Source organism: Myotis myotis, unplaced genomic scaffold (assembly GCF_014108235.1).
Source record: "Myotis myotis isolate mMyoMyo1 unplaced genomic scaffold, mMyoMyo1.p scaffold_m19_p_16, whole genome shotgun sequence".
Classification (NCBI taxonomy): Eukaryota; Metazoa; Chordata; class Mammalia; order Chiroptera; family Vespertilionidae; genus Myotis; species Myotis myotis.
The window spans coordinates 31710680-31733071 of record NW_023416320.1 but is presented as its reverse complement, the minus strand read 5'-3'; the positions used below and the strand labels follow the sequence as shown (position 1 = coordinate 31733071).

At 37.8% G+C, this 22392-nt stretch overlaps 1 protein-coding gene across 14 annotated transcripts in view; it reads left to right on the top strand.

The window, feature by feature from the left end:
• The window catches only part of ASPH (aspartate beta-hydroxylase), a 179666-nt gene that overhangs the window by 21383 nt on the left and 135891 nt on the right, over nt 1-22392 (top strand). For 3 of the 14 annotated variants that reach the window (XR_004972490.1, XR_004972491.1, XM_036338335.1), the window contains exons 2-5: nt 11578-11727; nt 13177-13221; nt 15102-15170; nt 19812-20030. Coding sequence is in view for 12 of the 14 variants with exons in the window: in XM_036338335.1 (XP_036194228.1) it covers nt 11578-11727; nt 13177-13221; nt 15102-15170; nt 19812-20030 (483 nt within the window). In the remaining 2 variants the exon portion in view is untranslated. Of the gene's footprint in view, nt 1-5084; nt 5242-11577; nt 11728-13176; nt 13222-15101; nt 15171-19811; nt 20031-22392 lie in introns of those variants that run through there. The other 11 variants (XM_036338338.1, XM_036338339.1, XM_036338337.1 and 8 more) reach the window with 6 other exon arrangements.

The following is a 22392-nucleotide window of genomic DNA, read 5'->3' as shown; positions in this document are numbered from 1 at the left end:
ACCACGGCTTATGGAGTTTCCATCTTTACTAATTAATTAGAGGAGAATGAGCTAGCATAGGAGATTGAAAATTAGACAGTCCAGAAAGGTGGGCAACATGCCAGATGATTCTGAAGTAATCCAAGTCAAGAGGAGAGAATGCCTTAGAAGGAGGGAGAATTCTCCTGAGAGGCCCAGTAAGATGAGGACTGAAATTTTCTGTTGGGTTTAATGACATGGAAGTCCTCAGTGTGACACTGGAGCTGCTACTGCCCTGGAGCCCTGTGCGGAAGCCAGACTGCAACCTGCAGGCTGTCAGGAGGGAATGGGCACTTCGAAAACAAGAGCCGTGAGTTAACTGCTTTACTGAGAATTTCATCTGTGGTGGGAAGAAGAGAGACAAAGCAGAGGCTAGCCGCGGGGTTGAGGGGAAGGCAGAGGCCGGGGGGTGGTATCCAAGAGTGAAAGGATGGAGAGGGTGAGGAAGCTGAGGAGGTGGGTGGGTTAATTAGGAGGAAAACAGAGAGTGAATGCTGGTGTGGATGTGTGTGTGTGTGTGTGTGTGTGTGTGTGTGTGTGTGTGTGTGTGGCTGGCAGTCCCCAGGCCAGACACTGCTGATGGTTCTGCCTTCTCTGTGAAGTAAGAGGCGATGACAGATTTTGAGTATGAGAAGATAGAATCATTTAGCAGCAAAGAAGTTCAAAATAGTCAGGTGTGGATAATAGGAAAGTGAGATTCCTAGAGATGTGTGGTCAGATCGACAGGCAGCCCTGAGGGCTGGTTGCGGTTGCTCCCCTGCATCCTGAGCCTGATTTCATTGGGTGTGCCCAGCTGCCTGTATATTCATGGAGATGGTGAGTCATTGTGTTCGTCCAGGGAGGCAATTATAGCAGATTGATGCAGGGAAAGGACAGAGGAGAAAGGCGTTAGTGAGTCAGGGAGTGGCTTCAGTGATGCACAGTGGGTTCTTAAACTGGATTTGATGCCTTTGGAGATGGTGTTCCCTAGCTGCGGGCGGTGTAAACAATATGTGTTACTCAATGTCTGCAGAGTTGCCTTTTGTTATTTCTGTAATACTGGCTATTTAATGTGCGGTTTGGAATGATAAAACTTGCTCATGTGCTTTGGAGGCTATATGTAGATGAAAAGTTTGTTTATGTTTTAAATAGCTGTGTTTTGGGTGTCTCATGATGTCCTATAGCCCTTATATGGACCCAAGCAAGCTGAGCTTTCTGAGCAGGGTTGCAGAACCCATTAGGATGGTTAAGCCAGGAGGATAGCTACGGAGATATTTCAGTAAGAATGCAGATGTGACCAGGGAGGTGAATCAGGTGGGGTTTATAGCAAGATCCATGGTAAGGTATAAGAATGAGTGTTGGGTATAGAGTGGAGGGGAACAAGGCTACTGGGGATGAAATATGAAGGAAAGAGGACCTGTCATGTTGGCCACATGTGGTGGTTATGGTTGGAATTGAGGTGAAGAAGACTTTGCTGGGGGGGGGGGGGAGTGGGTCACTGGAGGTGGTTGAGGTGAAGAAGACTTTGCTGGGGGGGCAGTCACTGGAGGTGGTGGATGACAGTGATGAGGCAGGGTGGGGGGGTAGTAAATTGGATGGCATGGATTTCAGAGGAACAGGTTATTATTGTTTTGTATGTGTGTTTCCCCCCTTTTTTAAGTGGTAAGGAAATGGTGGTCTGGGAATTAGTAGAAATAAGAGCTCCTTTCTCTTCTTCCAGACGGAGAGAATTAAGGATGGCTAGTGCAGCAGTGCAATGATTCTCTTTATGTGTGGCCCCTAGGACCTGCAGCATCATATCATCCCGGAACTTACTAGAAATGCAAATTCTCGGGCCCCATCCAGACCTACAGAATCAGAAACTCTGGGCTGGGCCAGCAGTGTGTTTGACAAGCCTCCAGGTGACTGATGAACCACTGCTGTCAGGTTGCTGGTTGGTGAGGGGAGGGAAGTAGTCAGTGCTGGTCCATGAGAGGTGGGATGGATTCTCACCTGGTAGGTTTTGTAGAACCCAGGACTCAGTGGACATAGGTGTTGGCTCTCCTGGTCTCCAGTGGTGTCAGGCTGATAATAATAGCCTCAGAGCACAGAGCACACATTAGACGTTTGGTCTTTGCTTGGACCTAGGAGTTGCCATTAGTCCCAACAGCTGTGTGTGTGTGTGTGTGTGTGTGTGTGTGTGTGTGTGTGTGTGTGTGTGTGTTTTACATGGAGGCTGTGTGGCTAAAGAAGGAATGGCATAGCCCACAATGTCCCAGGGTATGTTCTACTTATGGCAGAATAGAGGAATGTAAGAGGCCATGCCTAGTAAAGCAACTATCACCTCCAACCTGCTTCTGAGGCCTGAAACGTGTCATACAGCTGAGCTGAAAGTCAGCGGAGCAAGATATATATTTGGTTTTCTTTACTGTACTGCAGAGTCACTTGCCAAAGGACATAAAGAATTGAGACAAGAAATTGATTAGATCACAACCTTCCTTGTTGATCGCAATTATTCACCCCCACATATAAAATATATTCACCTCCATGCTAAGACTCCCCAAAGCCTCATGTAATCCCAATATCAGGCTCAAAGTCCCGAATCTTATTATTAACATCAGTTCCAAAGCCAACTCTTAGTTTGGAGACTTACAGACTAAAAAGACAAGTTGTCTGCCCATCCCCTGTGCTCACGCACACACCACTACATACCTAACATACACTGGTGGGCAAGGGAGAGGTTAAATGTCAAAACATTTGGCAGAACAAGAACGGGAGGCGCATAACAGTCACTAATCCATTGTAATTCTGAAATCCTGTGAGAAGATGTGACCAGGTCATAGATAAGGGAGTGTTCCTCAACTGGGTCCAGTTCTGTGCCCTCAGAGCAGCCTCCATTGCTCTTGGCTCTCTTCCTGCCAGGAGGCCCTTTCTTTTTTTTATCATCTTTCACGGTTACATCTGAAGAAGGTTGTGGTGAATATGTCCTTCCTGGTGGCTGAGCAACCTTCTCTGCGTGATTCCTGCTTGTCCCAGCAGCTTTTAACCGAAAATAGTTAAGTTGTCTTTGCTAGGGCTTTGAAAACATGATTTGCTCTATGCACATTAAGTTACTTTTGAGCTGCATAAACATTTCCCATCCTAAAAAGTGACTTGACATTATAAGAGATAGTTACTTAGAATTCAGAATTTCTTGTTCCTTAAGAAGTGTTGTGTTAGATTCAATGTTATTTCAGAGACATCCTAATCACCCTATGTAGAATAATCGGTACGCCATTATGTGAAACCGAGGAGTGAAGATGTCTTATTGAAATAACTGTACTAAACTGTCACAGAAGACGAAGGGAAAGGTTAACTTTAGGACGTGTGGATATGTGTGATCAAGATTTGTCGAGGAGGAGTAATGGGAGCTTTGCTGAAGAAGACTCAGGGGTGAGGTACATCCAAATTTAAAAGCTGTGATTCTTGTCTCTGGTCAGCATTTGGCCACAGACCTGTAATTTAGAATGCAGCTGGCCTTGGACAGGCCTGTAAAGGGAGAGGAGAAACCCTGGCAGCTCTGGCAATCTTGGTGGTAGGTTAGGCTCATGCAGAGAGCTGGGAATTGGAGGTGAGGAGGCCAGTGCACTCGTTCTGACCCAGTCAACACAAATGTGGTGCATGGGTGACTTCAACAAATATTTGTGTGCCTAGTTTGTGCCGAGACATGTTTTATAGGCAAGGAAATCGAGGCCCAAAGGTTTGGTGACTTTCCTCAAATCGAAGCTGATAAAGAAGCTGGGAATTGAATTCTGGGTCTTTTGAGTCTGAAATGTGCCACCCACCATGCGAGTGGAGTGGCTTGGTTTCCAGGGGTCTCTTGTCACCCTCACTCACTCTCTGAAAACAACAGAACAAAAGGAATCTTTGGAAATACTTGTTGAATGAAATTATATGACGGTGGGTCATCTTAAACCGCTGCCAAAAAATAATTTTATATTTCAACGTTTTAGCAAGCACTGACTTTTATTGGGACAGATCTTTGAGGAAAGGAATGGTGGGCAGAGGCCAACTAAGACACTCATCAGCTGTATGTAATCGGCCCTGATGCCGCAGGTTGCGACTCTTGTTCAGAACATGTGCATATATGTGTGGAGATATATATATGTATATATATTCAATTTGCATGTGAAACATTCGATGTGACTGAGAAAAGGAAGATTCGTAAACAACTTTGAAAGTCTGCTCCCTTGCTCTGGATACTGTTTGTGCTAGATTAATTTAGTATACTAATCAGCACTCTGATGGGTTCTGTGAACTGCTAATCTTAAATCAGTGAATAAATGGTACTAAAATTGGGCTGGTTTTATTTCCCAGGAGAGAGTATTTGGAGAATGGGGTTGGAGGAAAGTAGAACAAAATCAGAATGCAGTTGTCAGTGTCTTTCTAGGTCCTTCTCTGAGAGTTTCCTAGATCAGTACTCTGACTGCTAGAGAGCTCCTTCCCTCCCTGCTCCCTCCCTCCCAGCCTTCCTGCCATGGCCCCCCCCTCCCCCTTCGCTTTCCCTCCCTTCCTTTCCTCATGCCTTCCTTCCCAGCTCTCTCCTTCCATATCCAGCAAAACCATGTTTTATTGTTGCTTCACTTTTGCTGCTGGAGGAATTAGTCTTGGGATGGCAGTGCCTGTGCATCAGAATTCTAGTGCATTCATTTCTTCCCCTTTAGGGCTCTGTTTCATTCCAACTAAGCAATGGTCTTTTCACGGAGACATTTGATTAGGTTCTGCAGGGCCAAATCCAGCTGTTTCTGGGCTTGGGGCCACATTGTATAGCAAGACTTGTTTCACTTTTGAATGATTTGGTCCTTGGGCTAAAAACTATTGAAGGCTGATGCCAAGAATACAAGACAGGAAGAGCATTTGCTCTGTTTCATTGGATCCAGCATGCTTGATTTTTTTCTCTAGGGTTTGGAGTAGGAAGATAGGACCAACTGAGAAAGGAATCTCCGAAAGTGGGAGAAAGGCTGTGGGGTTATTAGGAGGGGAGTGCCTTTCAGCCTGAGTGGTTAGCAGTATTTGGCCATGAGGAAGAGGCCTCTAAAAATAACTGGTGAGCAGTTTGCAGGCAGGTCCAATTTCAGTTCTCCAGGCCTTGCCCACGGAACTTGGCTGTCTAGAGCTTCAGTGGGGAAGGGCCTGTGGTGTGCCCGATACCTGCTGAGGGAGCTTTGATTTCTGACTTCAATATATGTATTACACTCATGGACTGAAAAAACAAAATGGCTGAAGGTAAAGGTGTATTTTTCTTGTTTGGGTTAAAAGTGGTTTTGGTTCTCCTGACAGTTTTCAGCTTTATTGTCAGTTGTGTGCTGTTAAAATATGTTTGGCTAAATGCTTCGACTGCATTTTCTACATTTTCTATTTTGAACTCCTGGACTTTTCCCAGTAGTTTAATTTTTTTATGGAATAATCTGTCTTTAATCTGAATATGCTTAGGAGTCTTAACTTAGAATCTATCTTTTAGAATATTGTACTGCTGGAGGCCATATTTATGAACTTCACAAAAATGTACAGGCAGGTTTTCTTAGTTTTAAGAGTTAATTACAGTGAGTTTGAAGAATTGTGTATAGTAACGCATACAAAATTATAGGAAATTTAAGGGATGTATATATCCCATCTTGTACGCATGAGCGCATTTATTTAGTTGGCTCAAGCAGTCTTAGCGTATGTGGAAACTGACCTCATTTTTGTGAAGCAGAGGATAAATGCAAAGAAAAGACACAAGGATTTTATTTTTTTAAATTAAGTCATTAATCTTCAAGTGTTCTTTAATGGTGTGTTGAATTTACATTTTTTTGTATGTGTTTGTTTTTGCTTTACATTTTAAGATTGTCTTCCTATTTAGATTGTCTTCCATGTAGTGAAAGCAAATTACTTTGGTTCATTTGTTGAAAACTTGTTTATGAAAAGAAAAATAGACGTATCAAGACTGCTTCCAACTCTCAGCTGCCTAAGCGCCCTGGAAGGCTTCTATTATTAGTATAGAGAATATGAGTATCTCTACCTTGAGCACCGTTTGGGATAAATGGTTAGAATGGGTCACTTGACTGTTCTAATAAAGTGCCGCATGTAACCAGAAAGAAGAATGGGAGGTGTATAGCTGACATTTAATTCTTTTAGGAAACATTTCTCCTTCTCTACTTCTGACCCACTTTTCACAGTTCTTGGCTCCCAAAGGGTGACATTTTGTAACAGGAATAAAATGATCAGTTTGATGAATTGCTTGACAGTTTTATGGTGTGTGTGTGTGTTTTTTAACTTTAAATGTGTGGAGTTTATGAAAAATACAAAATTGCCTGCATAATGCTAGTAAACTTGTAAATGGTGTATTTGTAATTCAGTGAGTGGTAATCCAGCTAAGTAGTTTTTCCCTCCACCAAGTAAATAAAATGACCTGTTGTCCCCGACCCACTCTTGATTTCATTGCTTACCATGGTTATTTTCTGTGTTGGGTAGCATGTGAGGACATTTTCTTTTATTTGGAGGTCATGTACTTTTAGATGGATCAACATGGAAAAAAAAAATGAATCACATAATCTTTGTCATATTCTTAAGTCTCATTAAAAAACCCTTTTTACTAATCCTTGGGCCCACAGGTTGAATATGGAGCCAGAAAATGGAATGAAAACCTTTAGATTTATTCTGATTTGAGAAAATAGGGACAGCTACTCGATGTTCTTCTAGAATACCTTTGGACCAAAACCTGGTTTCAGGTTTGCTGAGGGAGTGTTAAACCCTCTTGAAGGGTTTTTCTTATTATGCTTTTTTCAGTTTAATTGGGGAGAAACTGATCTGCTCTTTGGGACTATGCACGTCATATTTACAGAGTGACTTATCAGGAGAGTATTATTTGGGATCAATTAAAAGTCCCCTCAAAAAAGATGTCTTAGGATAAATGGTTGGAATGGGTCTCCGGAAAGATCCCTTTCTGTAATTTACTGTTTCGTTCCTTTATGGAATTCATAATAACAGTCATAAGATTAATAATAATAGAGTAAAACCTCAATTATTAGACATTATAAAGGAATGGATAAAGCATTGCTACTAATTTCAGGTTCTAAGCAACATTAAATCTTTCTAAGTGATAAATATGTTTAATAAAAATATGTTGAATGAAAATCTAAGATTTATTGTACATTTCTTGCATCCTTAAACAGTTTAAGATGTTTTAATGAAAAAATCAATATGAAGGGCATTTTACCTTGTACTAAAGATTATTTTAAGACTGTTCAAGGTTTGCCTACAAGCATCAATCATAAGTGGCTTCCTGCCACTGTTCCTTCAAGCTCCCGGTCCACTCTTGCTGCTGTAATCATGCCTTTTATAGGCCTTCCCTCCATGGGCACCTTGTTGCTTTAACTCATTTGGGTTGGGTTGTCTTTAGTTCTGTGCCATGAGTTAGTAGGACACTTGATTGAAGTTGTGAGGATCATGTTTAAAACAAATGTAAATAGACTTTAGGTAAGGCATGTTCTTTAAGGTTTGGCCTTCTTGCTTCTCCCCCTCCTAATGCCTTCTGGTGCATGCATTTATATAATTAATTTTGAAAACATTTTCCATATAGTTGGTGTTGCAGGCCAGACATTTGGGTGAATATTACTGAATGAACTTGGATACATGATATTTTCCTTTTGAAAATCTCAGAACCTTTCCTCCTCCATTTCTGCCTCAGGAAAGAGATAGAAATGGAGAAAGAATTGAACTTTGAAATCTAATTATTTTGTTTTGTTAGCTATTTTATTATAAGCTTATTTTAAATATTATAATCTTTTTTTGAGGGTGCTATCTTTTAAAAAATATTTATTAAATTTTTTTAAATTAAAGTATAGTAGACATACAATACTGAGTTTCAGGAGCATGCCACAGTCATTGAACATTTATATAGCTTACAAAGGGGTCACCGCAATAAATCTAGTAGCCATCTGTCACTGTACAAGGCTATTATACTACTGACTATATTATTTATGCTGAATATTACATCCCTGTGACTCACTAGTATTTATTTATAACTGGAAATTTAAACCTCTATTTTTCTTCACCTTTTCCACCAATCATCCCACTTCCCTCCTCTCTATAAATAGCATCATATTGAGTGTACTTTTATCTAGGTACACATTTTAAAAACTCAATTATTGAGTAAAAATTGTATCATATCTGACACATATGATGAATAAATATGTTAACTGAATGAAAAAAAGGATGAACTGTATCTGTTCAGCCTTATTGTTTTCTAGTTAATTAGTAACAACAAAGACACTGGCGACAATTACAAAATGTCCAAGGGGAGATAAGACAAGCACCCAGTTTTCCTGCAATTTTTGCACTCATTTTAAACAGAATATTTAAATTTGGTTCTTAGGGGCAATAAGTAGTTAAGGGAAGAACATTCTTAGTCATCATAATTCTCTTACAGTCTATTATAGTTCCATATTTGGGAGTAAATGAGTATTCTGAGATGCATTATTGTTATTTTAGTGAGTATTCTATGCAAATGGGTATGTGTGCATATATGTATGTGTTACGTAGAAGTAAGCGTTTTTATACAGTATTCAAAGTCTTCCTGTGCACACACAACACTGCTCCTCTGTCTGTGGTGCTCCTCCGCCCCACAAAGCTACTCACTTTCTCCCTTTTTAAAAAATTTAGTGGCGCTTTATTTTATGTTCTTATCGTTTCTATGCTTAAGACACATAAAAATATTTTAAAATCATCATTTCCCTACCATTGTAGAAATTGTCACCCAGTGTCCCCCCTCCAAGGGTGATTGATGTTCAGGGAGTGCAAGTGAACCTGTTTTAAGTGGATTTAATATGCAACTTTGTGATCTGTGCCCAGCAAGTATTTTTAATGTACAAATTATATGGGGGTATATATATATATATATATATATATATATATGCAGTGGGGCTTTGACTTACGAGTTTAATTCGTTCCGTGATGGAGCTCGTAACTCAAATTACTCGTATGTCAAATCAAAAAGTGAACGAGTGAGACACGTGATGCTGGGCTGATGTTGTGGCGTTCACTGTGACGTTCGTTGCGCCAACTAGCGGTGGGGTATCTGAAGCTGGCTCGTAGCCCGAATTTTAGCTCGCAACTCAAAGCAAAAAATCGGCCTAGAGACAGCTCGTATCTCGAAAAACTCGTTAGTCGGGACACTCGTAAGTCAAGGCCCTACTATATGTATGTATGTCTATATATATATACATATATAAATAAAACCAGCTTTTAGGAGACTTTTAATAGATCATGTTAGAAAGAAGTTAGATGGCCTTAGGTTTTTTGGGTACGTATACTTTTGTGGATTCACCACATGATTATTTATAAATCTGGCCCTTTTTGATGGGTCTGTTAATATTTAAAGAACATTAAGAAAGGAAATTGACTTTTTCTTTAAGAATGAAATTTATCTTATTTGGTCATCATTTTTATATACTTAAGTATAGAGAAGGATGTATATGTTTGAGTGTGTACACACACATGCATACATATACTTTCTCTCAGATTGACTTTGCCTGTATGGCACCTTTTGAAAAGTTGATCAATCGATTAGTTTAAAAAATGTGCATATCTTTTCAACAGGAAGAATTTCAGTTTCTTTTTTCTTCCAGAAGAATTGGCAGTGGATTCTTGATTTGAGCCACTGGAAAACTACTCCCAGTATTTTGTCATGAGCACTGGATTTCGATGTCAGAAAGCAGGTTCTAGATTAGAACTTGTCAAGTTTTGGGAAATCGTGTGACTCGTCCACTCAGCGTGGATCAAGGAACTCAGGACCAATAAAGTTGGCATTTATTCCTAGCTCTACCTCACCTGTGCTGGTGACTTTGGGTGAATCGTTTCATCTTTTCTCTATAACACAGAGATCCTTACTCCTGTCCTTGTGGGGGACAGTTGGTAGTGTTTGGGTGTGTTTTTGTCATAATCACTGGGAGTTACTTCCTTTTGGACCAGCAGACACTAGGGATGCCATCTGCTCTGCAGCGTGAGAAACAGCCGCACAGGAAGAAGGCTGGTCCAGTGTACACATCAGGAATGCTCTCTAGAGCAGCGGTTCTCAACCTGTGGGTCGCGACCTCTTTGAGGGTCGAATGACCCTTTCACAGGGGTCGCCTAAGACCATCGGAAAACACATATATAATTACATATTGCTTTTGTGATTAATCACTATGCTTTAATTGTGTTCAATTAGTAACAATGAAATTGGGGGCCAGCACAACATGAGGAGCTGTATTAAAGGGTCGCGGCATTAGGAAGGTTGAGAACTACTGCTCTAGAGAGACACTGAGGAGACCATGGTGAGACCCCATGCAGCTGTGCACGGGGAAGCACCTGGAAGAGCTGACACCTGCTCACAAGGAGATGCTGTCCCACTTTCTACCTGGTTGATAAACTTCTCCTTTGCTCACACGGCATTTTAGGACAGGACCTACCCTTTTAATGTCATTATCAACATTTACATAACATTTACTGTATGTATTCTTTTCAAAGAGAAACTTGAATATTATGTGGTCTTCCCTTTTGAGGACGGTTCTGTTTTCTATTAATATCACTGGAGTGTCATCGTTTTTGTTTATTTTTGGCTGTAAGAAGAATATTTCCAGGAGGATAAAAGGTATATTAAACATGTCAAATGTGACAGATGACATTTTTGGCGGAAGGCAGTTTACAAAGCTGTTTCCTGCATTGAGACCAGTTGTGAATGAGCCCCTTCCTGTTTCCGAAGGTCCCAGGGTCTCGGAAGGAGGAGGGCTGGATTGTACTGCTTTGCTTCTCTTCTTCCCTGATCTCGGTTCCTGTCAATTGTTTCCTTCCTCCTTCTGTCCCTCTTTGGCTAAGAATGGAGAGTGGTTCTGGGGGAGATATTTCCTGTGACAGTTGCCAGAGTTTTTAAGATCGTACAGACATTAAAGGGGCAGAAGAGGATTTGGTACATTTCTCTATGATTTCATTAAATTGTTGATAATGCTCTGAGTTTTGAAGGAGGTAATATTTAGGTAGTTTGGATAAAAATCTTGGAAGGGATATACATATTATATGATACTTTATTTCTTAAAAGTTATTAATCCATTAGTAGTTTATTTCTTTCATTACTTAGAAGCTAGGGCTTTATGTACATGGTGTTGAGTCTAAGCCAGGGATGGGCAAACTTTTTGACTCGAGGGCCACAATGGGTTCTTAAACTGGACCGGAGGGCCGGAACAAAAGCATGGATGGAGTGTTTGTGTGAACTAATATAAATTCAAAGTAAACATCATTACATAGAAGGGTACGGTCTTTTTTTTTTTTTTTTTTTTTTTTTTTTTTTTTTTTTTTTAGTTTTATTCATTTCCAACAGCGCAGGCCATAGTTTGCCCACGGCTGGTCTAAGTGGACTCTTTTGTTTCCAAAATCTGTATTTTTTGTAACGTGTTTTGAGAATTTAAGTTGAAACTAGGTTTGAAATGAAATTACTATGAAATTGTCAGTACTATGAAATTACTGGAGACATAACTCAGTGAAAAGAGGTATTTGATTAAGTGTTTTCTTACATAATGACATGTACATCATTTCATTCTTAAACAGACACAAAGCACGGAGGACACAAGAATGGAAGGAAAGGAGTGCTTTCCGGAAGTTCATTCTTCACTTGGTTTATGGTCATTGCACTGCTGGGGGTCTGGACATCCGTTGCTGTCATCTGGTTTGAACTTGTTGATTATGAGGAAGTTTTAGGTAAGAATTTTGATATCATTTCTTATGTGAATTTGTCAGAGTGTAAATGACATCCCTTAGTAATTGTAAAGATTTATCAGCTTCTTTTCCTAATGTTAATTTCTGTAGCCTTTCAGTTGCGCTCAGTAGAAAAAAGGATGTTATCAGCTTCTTTGAACATGATCCATAGTTTTAAAAAAAGGCTTTAGATTGTACATATATCACATAGGAAAGTCTTATCCAACAGTAGTTACTCTCACTACAAGCAGTACTCTATAATTTCTATTCTATTTTGTAATATTATGAATTTTAAAAATACTGGTATGAGCCACTGAATTTACTTAAGGATCCATTAATGGATCATAAAAATATAATTCACAAGACCTTGCCTTAGAGAGCATTTGTCTTTGTTGTGGAAGTGTGTGTGTGAGTGTGTGCGCGCGCAGCTATGGTCATTGTGCTGTTTTGAGGAAGTTGCCATATTGTTTCTGATAGTTGTCCTTCCTTCCCCTCCTTTTTCTCTCCCCCCACCCCCAATGACTGCAGTTTTTCATGATTGTTTGCATTAATGATTCTTTGTCATTTTGGAATCATACTTTTTTTTTTAACCTCACCAAGTCTTTTTGTTAAACTTCAAATGAAATTCATGTAACAACATTCAATATCATAAATATTGAAAATCAACAGTTCACTGACTTTTAATATATTCATCATTTTGTGCTATCCTCATCATTATCGATTTCCAGAATAATTCCATCACCCCTCCCCCCAAACACCCGATTGCCCACGCCTTTTCTCTCCTGGCAAATGCCAATACACTGTCTGTGGGTTTGCCTATTCTGGACAGTTCATATAAATGGAATCATACAGTATGTGGCTTTCTGTGTCTGCCTTTTGCACTTGGCATAATGTTCTCAAGGTTTGATACTCCATTTTTATGGCTGAATAATATTCCATTGTATGGATGCACCACATCTTGCTTTCCCATTCATCAGTGATGGACGGTAGAACTGTTTCCACTTTCTGACTGTTGTGAATAAATGTCCTTCCTCTTTAAATGCTCAGGGAAAGATGTGGACCCTGTCATTGAACAAAATCCACACTTGTCTGCATGCACAGTGTTGTGTGCAAAATCCCCTCCCTTGCCTCGACCCTCTTGTACTGCTTTACTTATTAGATTATAACCATTTTTCTGGGGGCATAAAGGCAAAGAATAACCAAACATTCTTACATGCAATCTGCCTTTCATTGAAGCAATTTCTGGATAAATTGATGGACTAACAGAGGAAGTATTTTAGTGTACAGACAACGTTCTGTCTAATCTGTGCTTTTGTTGACTTCAGAAAACAAAGTATTCCAAACTATAAGCATATGTTGCTAGAGTAGAGGAAGTCTGTTACAAAAGAAGAGATTGCAGATATTTGTACAATGAGCACAAGTAACAATTTCTGTGTTTTTACATGCATGCAGCCAAAGCAAAGGACTTCCGTTATAACTTATCAGAGGTGCTTCAAGGTAGGCTATTGGAGATGCATTTTCAGTCCACTTGTGTTGGTCTCTAAAATCTCATCCTTATTCTGCTAGTTCAGTTATCACCTGCATCAGAGAATGTAAGTGGTGCCGGGGCTGACCAGCAGACCCTGAATGACAGATGAATGGATTACTTTGACACATTTGCTGTGAAAGAGAGGGTTAAGGGACTGCCTGGCTAAAGGAACCACACAGCCTTGATTGCCTGCCTCGTTAGGCTTTTATTGTAGCAGCAGTATGAAATAAAGTTTAAGACATAATCAGTAGGGTAAATAATAATCTTGGGAGGGCACATGTGTTTGTAGTGTCCTTTAAGCAAGGATACCCAAAGATTTAAGCATAAGGATTCCAGTAAACACCCGGGGGGTCTGCATGTGCACAGACTTGTTTGGAACGGTCAAGGAATAATAATTAGGGGCACCGCCTTCGACACTCTCCTAAGCCTCTCCTAAGTTGGAATTCCGATAAACAGGGCAGACGGCCTTCGGCACGCTTCCCGTTTCTCAGAATGTCCTTCTTACAAACTTTCCAACCAAGTCTCATGTGCTCCCCAACAAAGGACCAATTTCTCTTTTTAAGGTCATTAGAAATGAAAATACTTTTCAGTTTCTAATGTTTGAGCTCTGTGCTATATGTAGCCTCGACCTGCAGATCAGCGCTTTTCATTTTCTTAGCTTATAGAATTCATAGCTCTCCTTTATTATACTTGTCATTTTTAATGTGTGTGCTGTTTAAATCAGACTTACATAGCAAGCTTACTATTTTCCTGAGTAGAACAAGGGCTCTGGGAGGGTAAAGATTGGCCATAGCTGCCCTACTCCAAAAGTTCTGCCTGTTCTTATGCTATGCTTTAATCTACTTTTTATTAAAGAAATGGTAACAGTGCTGCCCACTGCTTTTTTAGTGTTCATGCTGTATTTGAGAGTGTTGTTTAAAATATTGCTGTACATTATTATATCTTTTCATAACCACTGTCCAGTGGTGAATTATCAATCATGTTGATTGTAGGATGTTTTTTAAAGAATTAAATGTATTTAACCCATATTTGAAATGGTAATTAGGTATAACAGTGCTCCTAGATGATAAAGCTTTAGTAAAGTCTTAAAATGCATATTTACTGTTCTTGATGAGGAAAAGGCTCTGGTAGTATTGTATTCTCAGATTTTCTGTTTTAAGCTTTTTTTTTCTTCTTAGTATTAGATGGCCAGTGCTAATTAAGTTTTAAAGTAGGATAACGGTAAGGTTTCTTTGTGATTTCAGGAAGCCAGTTTTACATGCTTTATTTTCAGAGGTCTTTTTAAAGAAGATTGATTCATGATATTTCTGTTGTAAGTGATTATAGTAAAATATAAAAGTAATTGTCCTCTTATTTTGAGTACTTATAATTGATGTGAATTACATTTAATCTGTATTTGAGGCTTGGTGTTTGTTCCTTTTGTTTTGAAAATTGATGGTGGAAGTTCATAATTTGGGAACATTAAATTTCATGTGATTGTTAGAAATGGATCAATATTATTCCTTATGTATGTTGAAATCTTTACCTAAAATATTTGTAGCAGTCTTAATTTGTAAAAATTCTGAAATGATTACATCAGGGTATTATTGTGAAACCTTTAAGGAAAAGATGATCTCAGTTACATGTTGTAGATTTGTTAGGCAAATATTTCCTGAATCTCTAAGTGAATTGCCCATCATTTTTAGATAAGATGTTAATTTAGCACTGCTTTTCAGGATTAAAAGAGCAAAGAATTGCATTGATTGGTAGCATTAATGGTTGATGTGGAGGACTGCAATAGTGGTGATATTACCTTATTAAGATTGTTTTTCCTTTTGTTCCCATATCCATTTTTCTTCCCTTCTTGTAGGAAAACTAGGAGTCTATGATGCTGATGGTGATGGAGATTTTGATGTGGAAGATGCCAAAGTTTTATTAGGCAAGTAGACATTTACTTTTCGTTAGTGTTGGTAAAATACTGGGAAGAAAAGAATACTTTTGCCTTTATGATATCTATGTCAATTGTATACATTTTATGGAAGATATTTTCCCACTTAAATCATATATTTCACTATTGCTGAAATGTTAAAAGGTTTAATTATTTTTTCATGGACTCACGTTTTTATTTACTTTTATAAATGGTTAGCATATAGCTCTTATAGATATACTTTTAATAAGTATAATAACTTGATATTTTTTTCAGGTTTAAAACACTTTATATTCTGAACTTACCATATATATATATATATATATATATATATATATATATATGTATATATATATATATGGTGTTAGTCTGTTTTCAAATATGGTAATTACAGCATTTTTTAGCACCATTTGACATAATCCACTCCCATTTGAAAATATAAACTTTTAAAGATTACATAAATTCATTTTGAAATAAAAACATAATAGTAAACATCTTAAAATGTGCTGTGCATATTTTAAAGATATGATCTGGTGATTTTTGGCCAGGTTTCATTATTTTGGAAGTCTTGAGCCCTGCTTTTTCTATCACCAGAATTACCTGTCTTTATCATAGACATGTTCCTCTAATAGATAAATAAGTGATATTCTCTCATTTGTTTTAAAATGCTGTTTTATTAGAAAGAATGGAACTGGTTTAATATGCAAATTTTCTATAATCTGGCCTGGGAAATATATATATTAAGCTGCATCATTTCCTTTCTTTAGACCCAATTTTATATATGTTTCATGGGCATGAAAAAAATGGGAGGATACCACATCTGTAACTAGTGAAACTGTTTTCAGTAGATTTATCTTAACCTTCCTATAAAACAGTAAGTTCTAAATATGAAAAAAAGGGTTCAGTTGTGATTACATGTAATATAACTTCTTAATTTTACTTTACATTTTATTATTGCTCAGTGGGAATTATGTTTGCTACTGAACAGTGGAAGCTCCCATCTATGAAATTTCCTGTCTTAACCTTAATGAAATCTTCTATGTAAAGCCATCATTACACAGCTAAATTTGAGTTTATATAAATATAGTGGGTCTCAGAAGACTCTCATCCTTGGTATGCTAAATAAATAAAGTTATATGGAATTTAACATGTCAGAATAATGCTGAGTTGCTTGCCTATAAATGTTATTACTCCATTTTATTACTTTACTTTAATGGATCCTGAATAGTGAAGCTTTTTAATTTTAAAAATAACTTCATGTGGGCCAAGGTGCCTCATTTTTAGAAATATTCTCATCCATATATTATTGGTTCTTTTAGCTTTATTTTTTTATTTTATTTTATTTTTTTTTAAAATATATTTTATTGATTTTTTATAGAGAGGAAGGGAGAGAGATAGAGAGTTAGAAACATCAATGAGAGAGAAACATCGATCAGCTGCCTCCTGCACATCTCCCACTGGGGATGTGCCCGCAACCCAGGTACATGCCCTTGACCGGAACCGAACCTGGGACCTTTCAGTCCGCAGGCCGACGCTCTATCCACTGAGCCAAACCGGTTTTGGCGGTTCTTTTAGCTTTAAATGAGCTATCTGGTCTATCAGATAGGAAGTATCAGCTATTAGGATTAAATATGTTATTTTTCTATAAAACACACTGATTTACAAAGCAAACTTACATTAATAACTTGGTTTTTAGTGTTATATTTAGACTGCAAGGTTTTTAAGCAACCACTAATAAGTTAATGAATTGTTAATGAACATTGTCATTTGCAGATGGACAGACATATATGATATGGGCAAATCATAACTGTGTGTGTGTTGTTTTGTTTTTAACAAGAATTATCTATTCGGAGGTGGAACCAAATTTGGTGAATCTCAGTTCATTGGTAATCACACTACTGAGTGCACAAAGGTGCAGATAAACGGTTTTGCCCTAGAGGTGTACTAATTTGCAGTTGGCTTGTAGCTTCAGGAAAGATAAACAAATCATAGGCGAGCTATTTGGCTCACTTATGTCCTGTGACCTTATTGCTATGGTGTTTGAATTCTCTGTAGGAAATGCAGCCTTGACCAGAATTAAATTTTATGACTAAAGTTCTTTCTTAGTGTGTGAGGTTATTATAGTTTAGTTGTGCCTCTCTTACTGGCAGGTGGTGGTTGCAAAGAAAGAACCCGGTGAAATTCTTGGGGTACAGAGCCATTAAGTGGCTCTGTTTGCTTAGGGAGGAGTTACGAGGGTAGCAAATGCAGTGAGCGTAGACCTCAAGAAAAGCCCAACTTCCTGAGAGCATTCTCATTGGAGAGGCAGCTCAAAGGGTAAGGGCTCTGGCTTAAGGCAGAGGGTGTCCAAGGGCATGGACAGAAGTAGGAAGTTGGAGATTAGGGAAGAGCTTGGCATGGTAGTGGTAGTAATAACTGAGATTGTTGAACTTTAACAGTTTTGGCATTTATTTCATAAGTACTTCTGTATTCTTAAATCTGCAAATATCTAAATCTTATCAATTGGAGATAAGTTTTGGTTTTTCTTGTTAAATATAAAGAAAGTGAAATATGTGTGAGTAAATCAAGATCAATAGCCATCGTTCATTTTATTATTTCATTGGTTCTGGCCATGCCCCTTCCTACTTTGAAAATATTCTACGCCTGCTCTAGTTTACACAGTTTCCTACTTTCATGGTCAAAATTTTCTAAAATAAAGTATCCTTGATTTTGGTTTGGATAATTGAAAACTACATTGTTAGAAAAGTATTCTATGAGAACTTGTTTTCCAAACAAAATTGATAGCAAACGGATCCAAGGATTAAATGATAAGAGTAACTATTCTGAGAGTAATCCCACTGAAGGATTACGTCAGTGGCCTTCTGTCCTGTGACTGGTGCCTCGCTGGTACCCTATCAGGTGTGGTTGGAGAACTGAAGGTAGGGAAGCCTTGGTGAACATGTATAGACTGGAAGGGGTGCATGAGTGAGCTGAAGAGAGGAAAGAACTGGATAGTGTCCACGCGAAGGCATTCACACCTGCTCTTTGGTTCGGGCCTGCTCTTAAAGGTGAAGGAATTGTATACCCAGAATTTTTTCTTTTTCTCCAAATGAATACTATTGTCTTAAGAATCACAGGAAAGTTGCATAGTTGGATAAGATAGTTTTGCTTAAATACCTTTGCATATTTGTTCACTATCATAGTGAAGGACAGTTAAGTTTTATAGTTTATATTTGATACTTAGAAGTACTTATGTTGGAAAATAGAGGGAAAAAATGTTTACTGTAAACACATAGCTATGGTGTTTTAAGGAAAGAAGAAGAAGCAATGTTAATCCCACAGAGACTTGGGTGGGAATACAGATCGCCTCTGTTCATAGCCCTTGTCAACTGTTAAATTCAGTGAAAAACATTCTAGTTTTGTCGAAAGTAAACACCAACTGCAGTGTGTGGTCCCCTCTTCCCTGAATGCATGAAGAATGGCATGATGTAGTTCTTCTATGGGTTAAAGTGGGGGAAATTCACTCTAATATTTATACTAGTTATCTTATTATTTATTATCCCTTACTTGCCAATCTTGATTTCTGGTAGTTATGCTACATGGAGAAATTCTGTTTGTTGAAGCCTGAAATACTAAATTAGCTGGTTATAATTTCACCTCTAAAATCACAGATATTTACATTTTTTTAACAGCTAGAACCCTCCACTATGTGTGTTTTTTTCCTCTCCTCAAAATTATAGGCCTTGATATCTAGAGCTTAGCAATATTGGTAACTTTGGAGTAGAGAGAGAGACTTTTTCTACCCAATGCCAGTTCTTCACAGGCAAAGAAACAAACAAAAACAATAGATGATTAAAAACAATATTGCTTAGCTTTTTTTCCATCATCAGGGACTGTTTTAGGTCTAAGATTTAAAAACAACAGGACTCTGGGGTCTTTGCAGTAGAAGATAATTTCTTGGGCTCCTGGGGACAGAACTTTGGAATGTTCTTATTGTGATTAGCTAAGGCCATTGATCAAATTTCATATTGGTAGGCAGAGTGAATAATTATTAATAACTGACTTTTTATTATTGGCCACAATTCAAGGACCTTGTGTCAGTAGCCAGAGCATTATAGAACTAACGTATTTTATAGTGTTAAAAATTAAGTTAATTATCTGAGTTTCTCAAGTTAACTCCAATCCCAAAGGGGAAAAGTTTGAGGAAATGAACCTTTCTGTTTTCAATGACTGTTTATGTAAATAAGTAAATGTTTGTATACTCAACTCTCAATAGATCATATCGGGTTGGTAAATGAGCAAATCTGGAGTCTTGCAGTATCTGTCTTTTTACCCTCATACTGCTATTATTCACTCTTCCCACTGACAGTAGTCAGTCGATGTTGGCTGCTGCGATTTTATGTTTTTCAGCTCTAGATTCTCTGAGTAGAGAAAGGCAAGCCTGATTAGGGGCTGGTAGGATTGGTCAAAAAGTGCCTTTCCTTTAGTTCATATGATTGAGAGTTGCTTGTAAGATGTGCATCTTAATCCATTTCTCTTTTTCCCAAATACCTTTTCTGTAACCCTCTGTGAGCATGATGCACGTCCTTTTTAGATCACTCTTCCGGAGTTTCTTTTTCCACCTAACTGCTCTCCTTGTTCTCTCTCTCTCTCTCCTCCTTTATTCTTATGTAGGCCTGACCAATGATGGCAGTAATGAAAATATTGATTCTCTTGAGGAAGTCGTTAATATTTTAGCAGAGGAAAGTTCAGATTGGTTTTGTAGTTTCCTCTCATTTCTCTATGATATAATGACTCCTTTTGAAATGCTAGAAGAAGCACAAGACGAAGAAGGAGAAGGAGAAGAGGAAGAAGGAGAAGAAGAAGAAAGTGAAACCACAAAAGGTGTTGATGGTATGTCACAGAAGGAAGGGGTTCAGGGAAAGACTTGTATCATTTTGAATTTATTTAACCAGTAATGTTGATTCAGGGACTGAAGTCATTGGCTATGAAAACCGGAAGCAGTCTCCTTTTTCTTTCTTTCCTTTGTTCACCCAGGACTTAATGTGCTGTGGGGCAGCTGCAATCCAACAGCGTCAGGCAACCATATCATCTTTTTTTTTCTCTAGCTAATCCCTTGCTTGGCTTCCCCACTTTAGTGAAGAAACCGGCTTTCCTCATTCTTGTAGTTGTCTACAAAGTGCATTGACAATGATGTTCTTGGTGGTATAATTGGTTTCTGTATTGTTTTGTTTCCACTTATGTATTCACTGAACTAAATTTAGAAAATAGCAAATTGTTTGTGATTAACACTTGATGCTTGTCTTTCTAACATGCTATCAATGGAGATGATTATAATGGACTTGATTATCAGAATATTTCTAGTATGATTCATAAATAAATGCTTCTCTGTTGATCTTTAACATGACTGATGTGTAAAACGATGGTTCTTAAAAACCCTGATGTTTTCAGTTGTAATTGATCTAGGGTAACCAATTTGTCACATAGGTTAATGCCAACTTCAGTGTAAAATTCTGTATCGATGGTGCTTTTAAAATAATTTGAAAATATCCCCATGTTTTGTCCTGAGGGTAGTTAAATTATATATTCAGGTAGTAGTATGTCTGAATATTTCTGTGTATGAAAGCAAAATTTATTTTTAATTTCATTTCTAAATATACATCCAGAGAAAGTAATTTGCATATTTTTAAAAGAAGGCATATTACACAAGAAGGAAAATGTGAATATTATCTTAAATAATATTGTACATATTAAAATTATTCATCTTAAATAAGTCTTTTTCCATTTTTTCCTGTATTACCTTATTAATTGGCTATCAACTTTGGCTTAGGTATAATATGAAGTTTTTTGCTTTTCAAATATTCATTTTCATACTTAATCAAAATTCTTTCAGTAAATGGATTATTCACACACACACACACACACACCCTTTATTTTTTTTCAGAGGGGACTATGACAAATTTAGTGTCTTTGGTAGAAATCATTCTTGTAGGCTCTCAAAATGATAGCCTGAATGTGAGTCTCAAATCAGAACACAGGGAGCACAGTAGCCTCCCATCCGCTCACCACTTGCATGTGTCAGGGAACACTGTCAATTAGCTGATTTTATATTTTCTTTAAAGAAAGCATTATTCTATAGTTACTTTTGGAAGTGGATACACAAAGTTGTATGTTGACAGTGCTCTCCTAAAACTTAAATGGCTATTAAAACTCTGTCTTCCCTAATTCTTCATGGAATATATTTTATTCATTAATGTTTCTGGCAGTCTAAAGCAAGCGTGTCAAACTCAAAGACTAACACGGGCCAAATAAACAAGAATAAACAAGGCATGCGGCCTGCAGGCCACGAGTTTGACATGCGTGGTCTAAAGCTTCTGACTTTGGAATGTTAATATTCAGGAACTAATGAGTGTGATTTAATAATGTCCTTTCTGAAAGTTCATGCAGTGTTTGCCCATACTTAATGGGTCTTCCACTTCGATATGACTGTGAAATATCAAAGTTCATTAGGTTTAAATTCAAAAGCATTCTTTTTTAGGCCTCCTTCTTAATAACATCCATTTAGCCAAATGTCTGAGGGTGTATTTTTTTAAAGCAGTCTTATTTCTTAATGCTTCATTACTACTAACTCTATAAGATGTTTGAACAGTTTATAACCAGTAAATAATTAAATGTGTGTATTTAAAAATATTTGGAATCATTAATTTCTTAACAGACTTTTTTTTTGCATGATACTAACACATATGTACAGAAATTAATTATGCTTTATTTTTGTAAGTGAAAAATAAGGGTGTGAGATCATAATTTGCTGTTTACCTAGTATCCCTTTAATCGGCTCCTTTGAAAGCCTCAGAGGAAGGTAGAATCCAGGCAGCTGCTGAACCCCTGACTTCTGTGACTCCTTCAACTTGTGCCAAAGGCTTATTGTGGTGAGAGAAAATAGCTGTTTGCAAAACTGGTGTAGAGAATTCTGAAGCTGATCAAAATGGCCTCACTTATACTTTCTTTATTACACAGGTTGCGCCCCAAAAATGTAGACACACTTTAACAGCTGATAGCTCAATTGATGTTTATTTGTTTTCAGATTTAACCTATTGGAATTAATAATTATTCAAATTGTGTGTACATTTTTAGGACACCCTACGTATGCTGTAGTTCTTAATTGTCTAAGGATTTATTGTATGCTTTTCTGTTTCATAATATACTTTCCCAGCTTACACTGAGGAACTTACTTTAAAAGGCAAAATTGTATTCT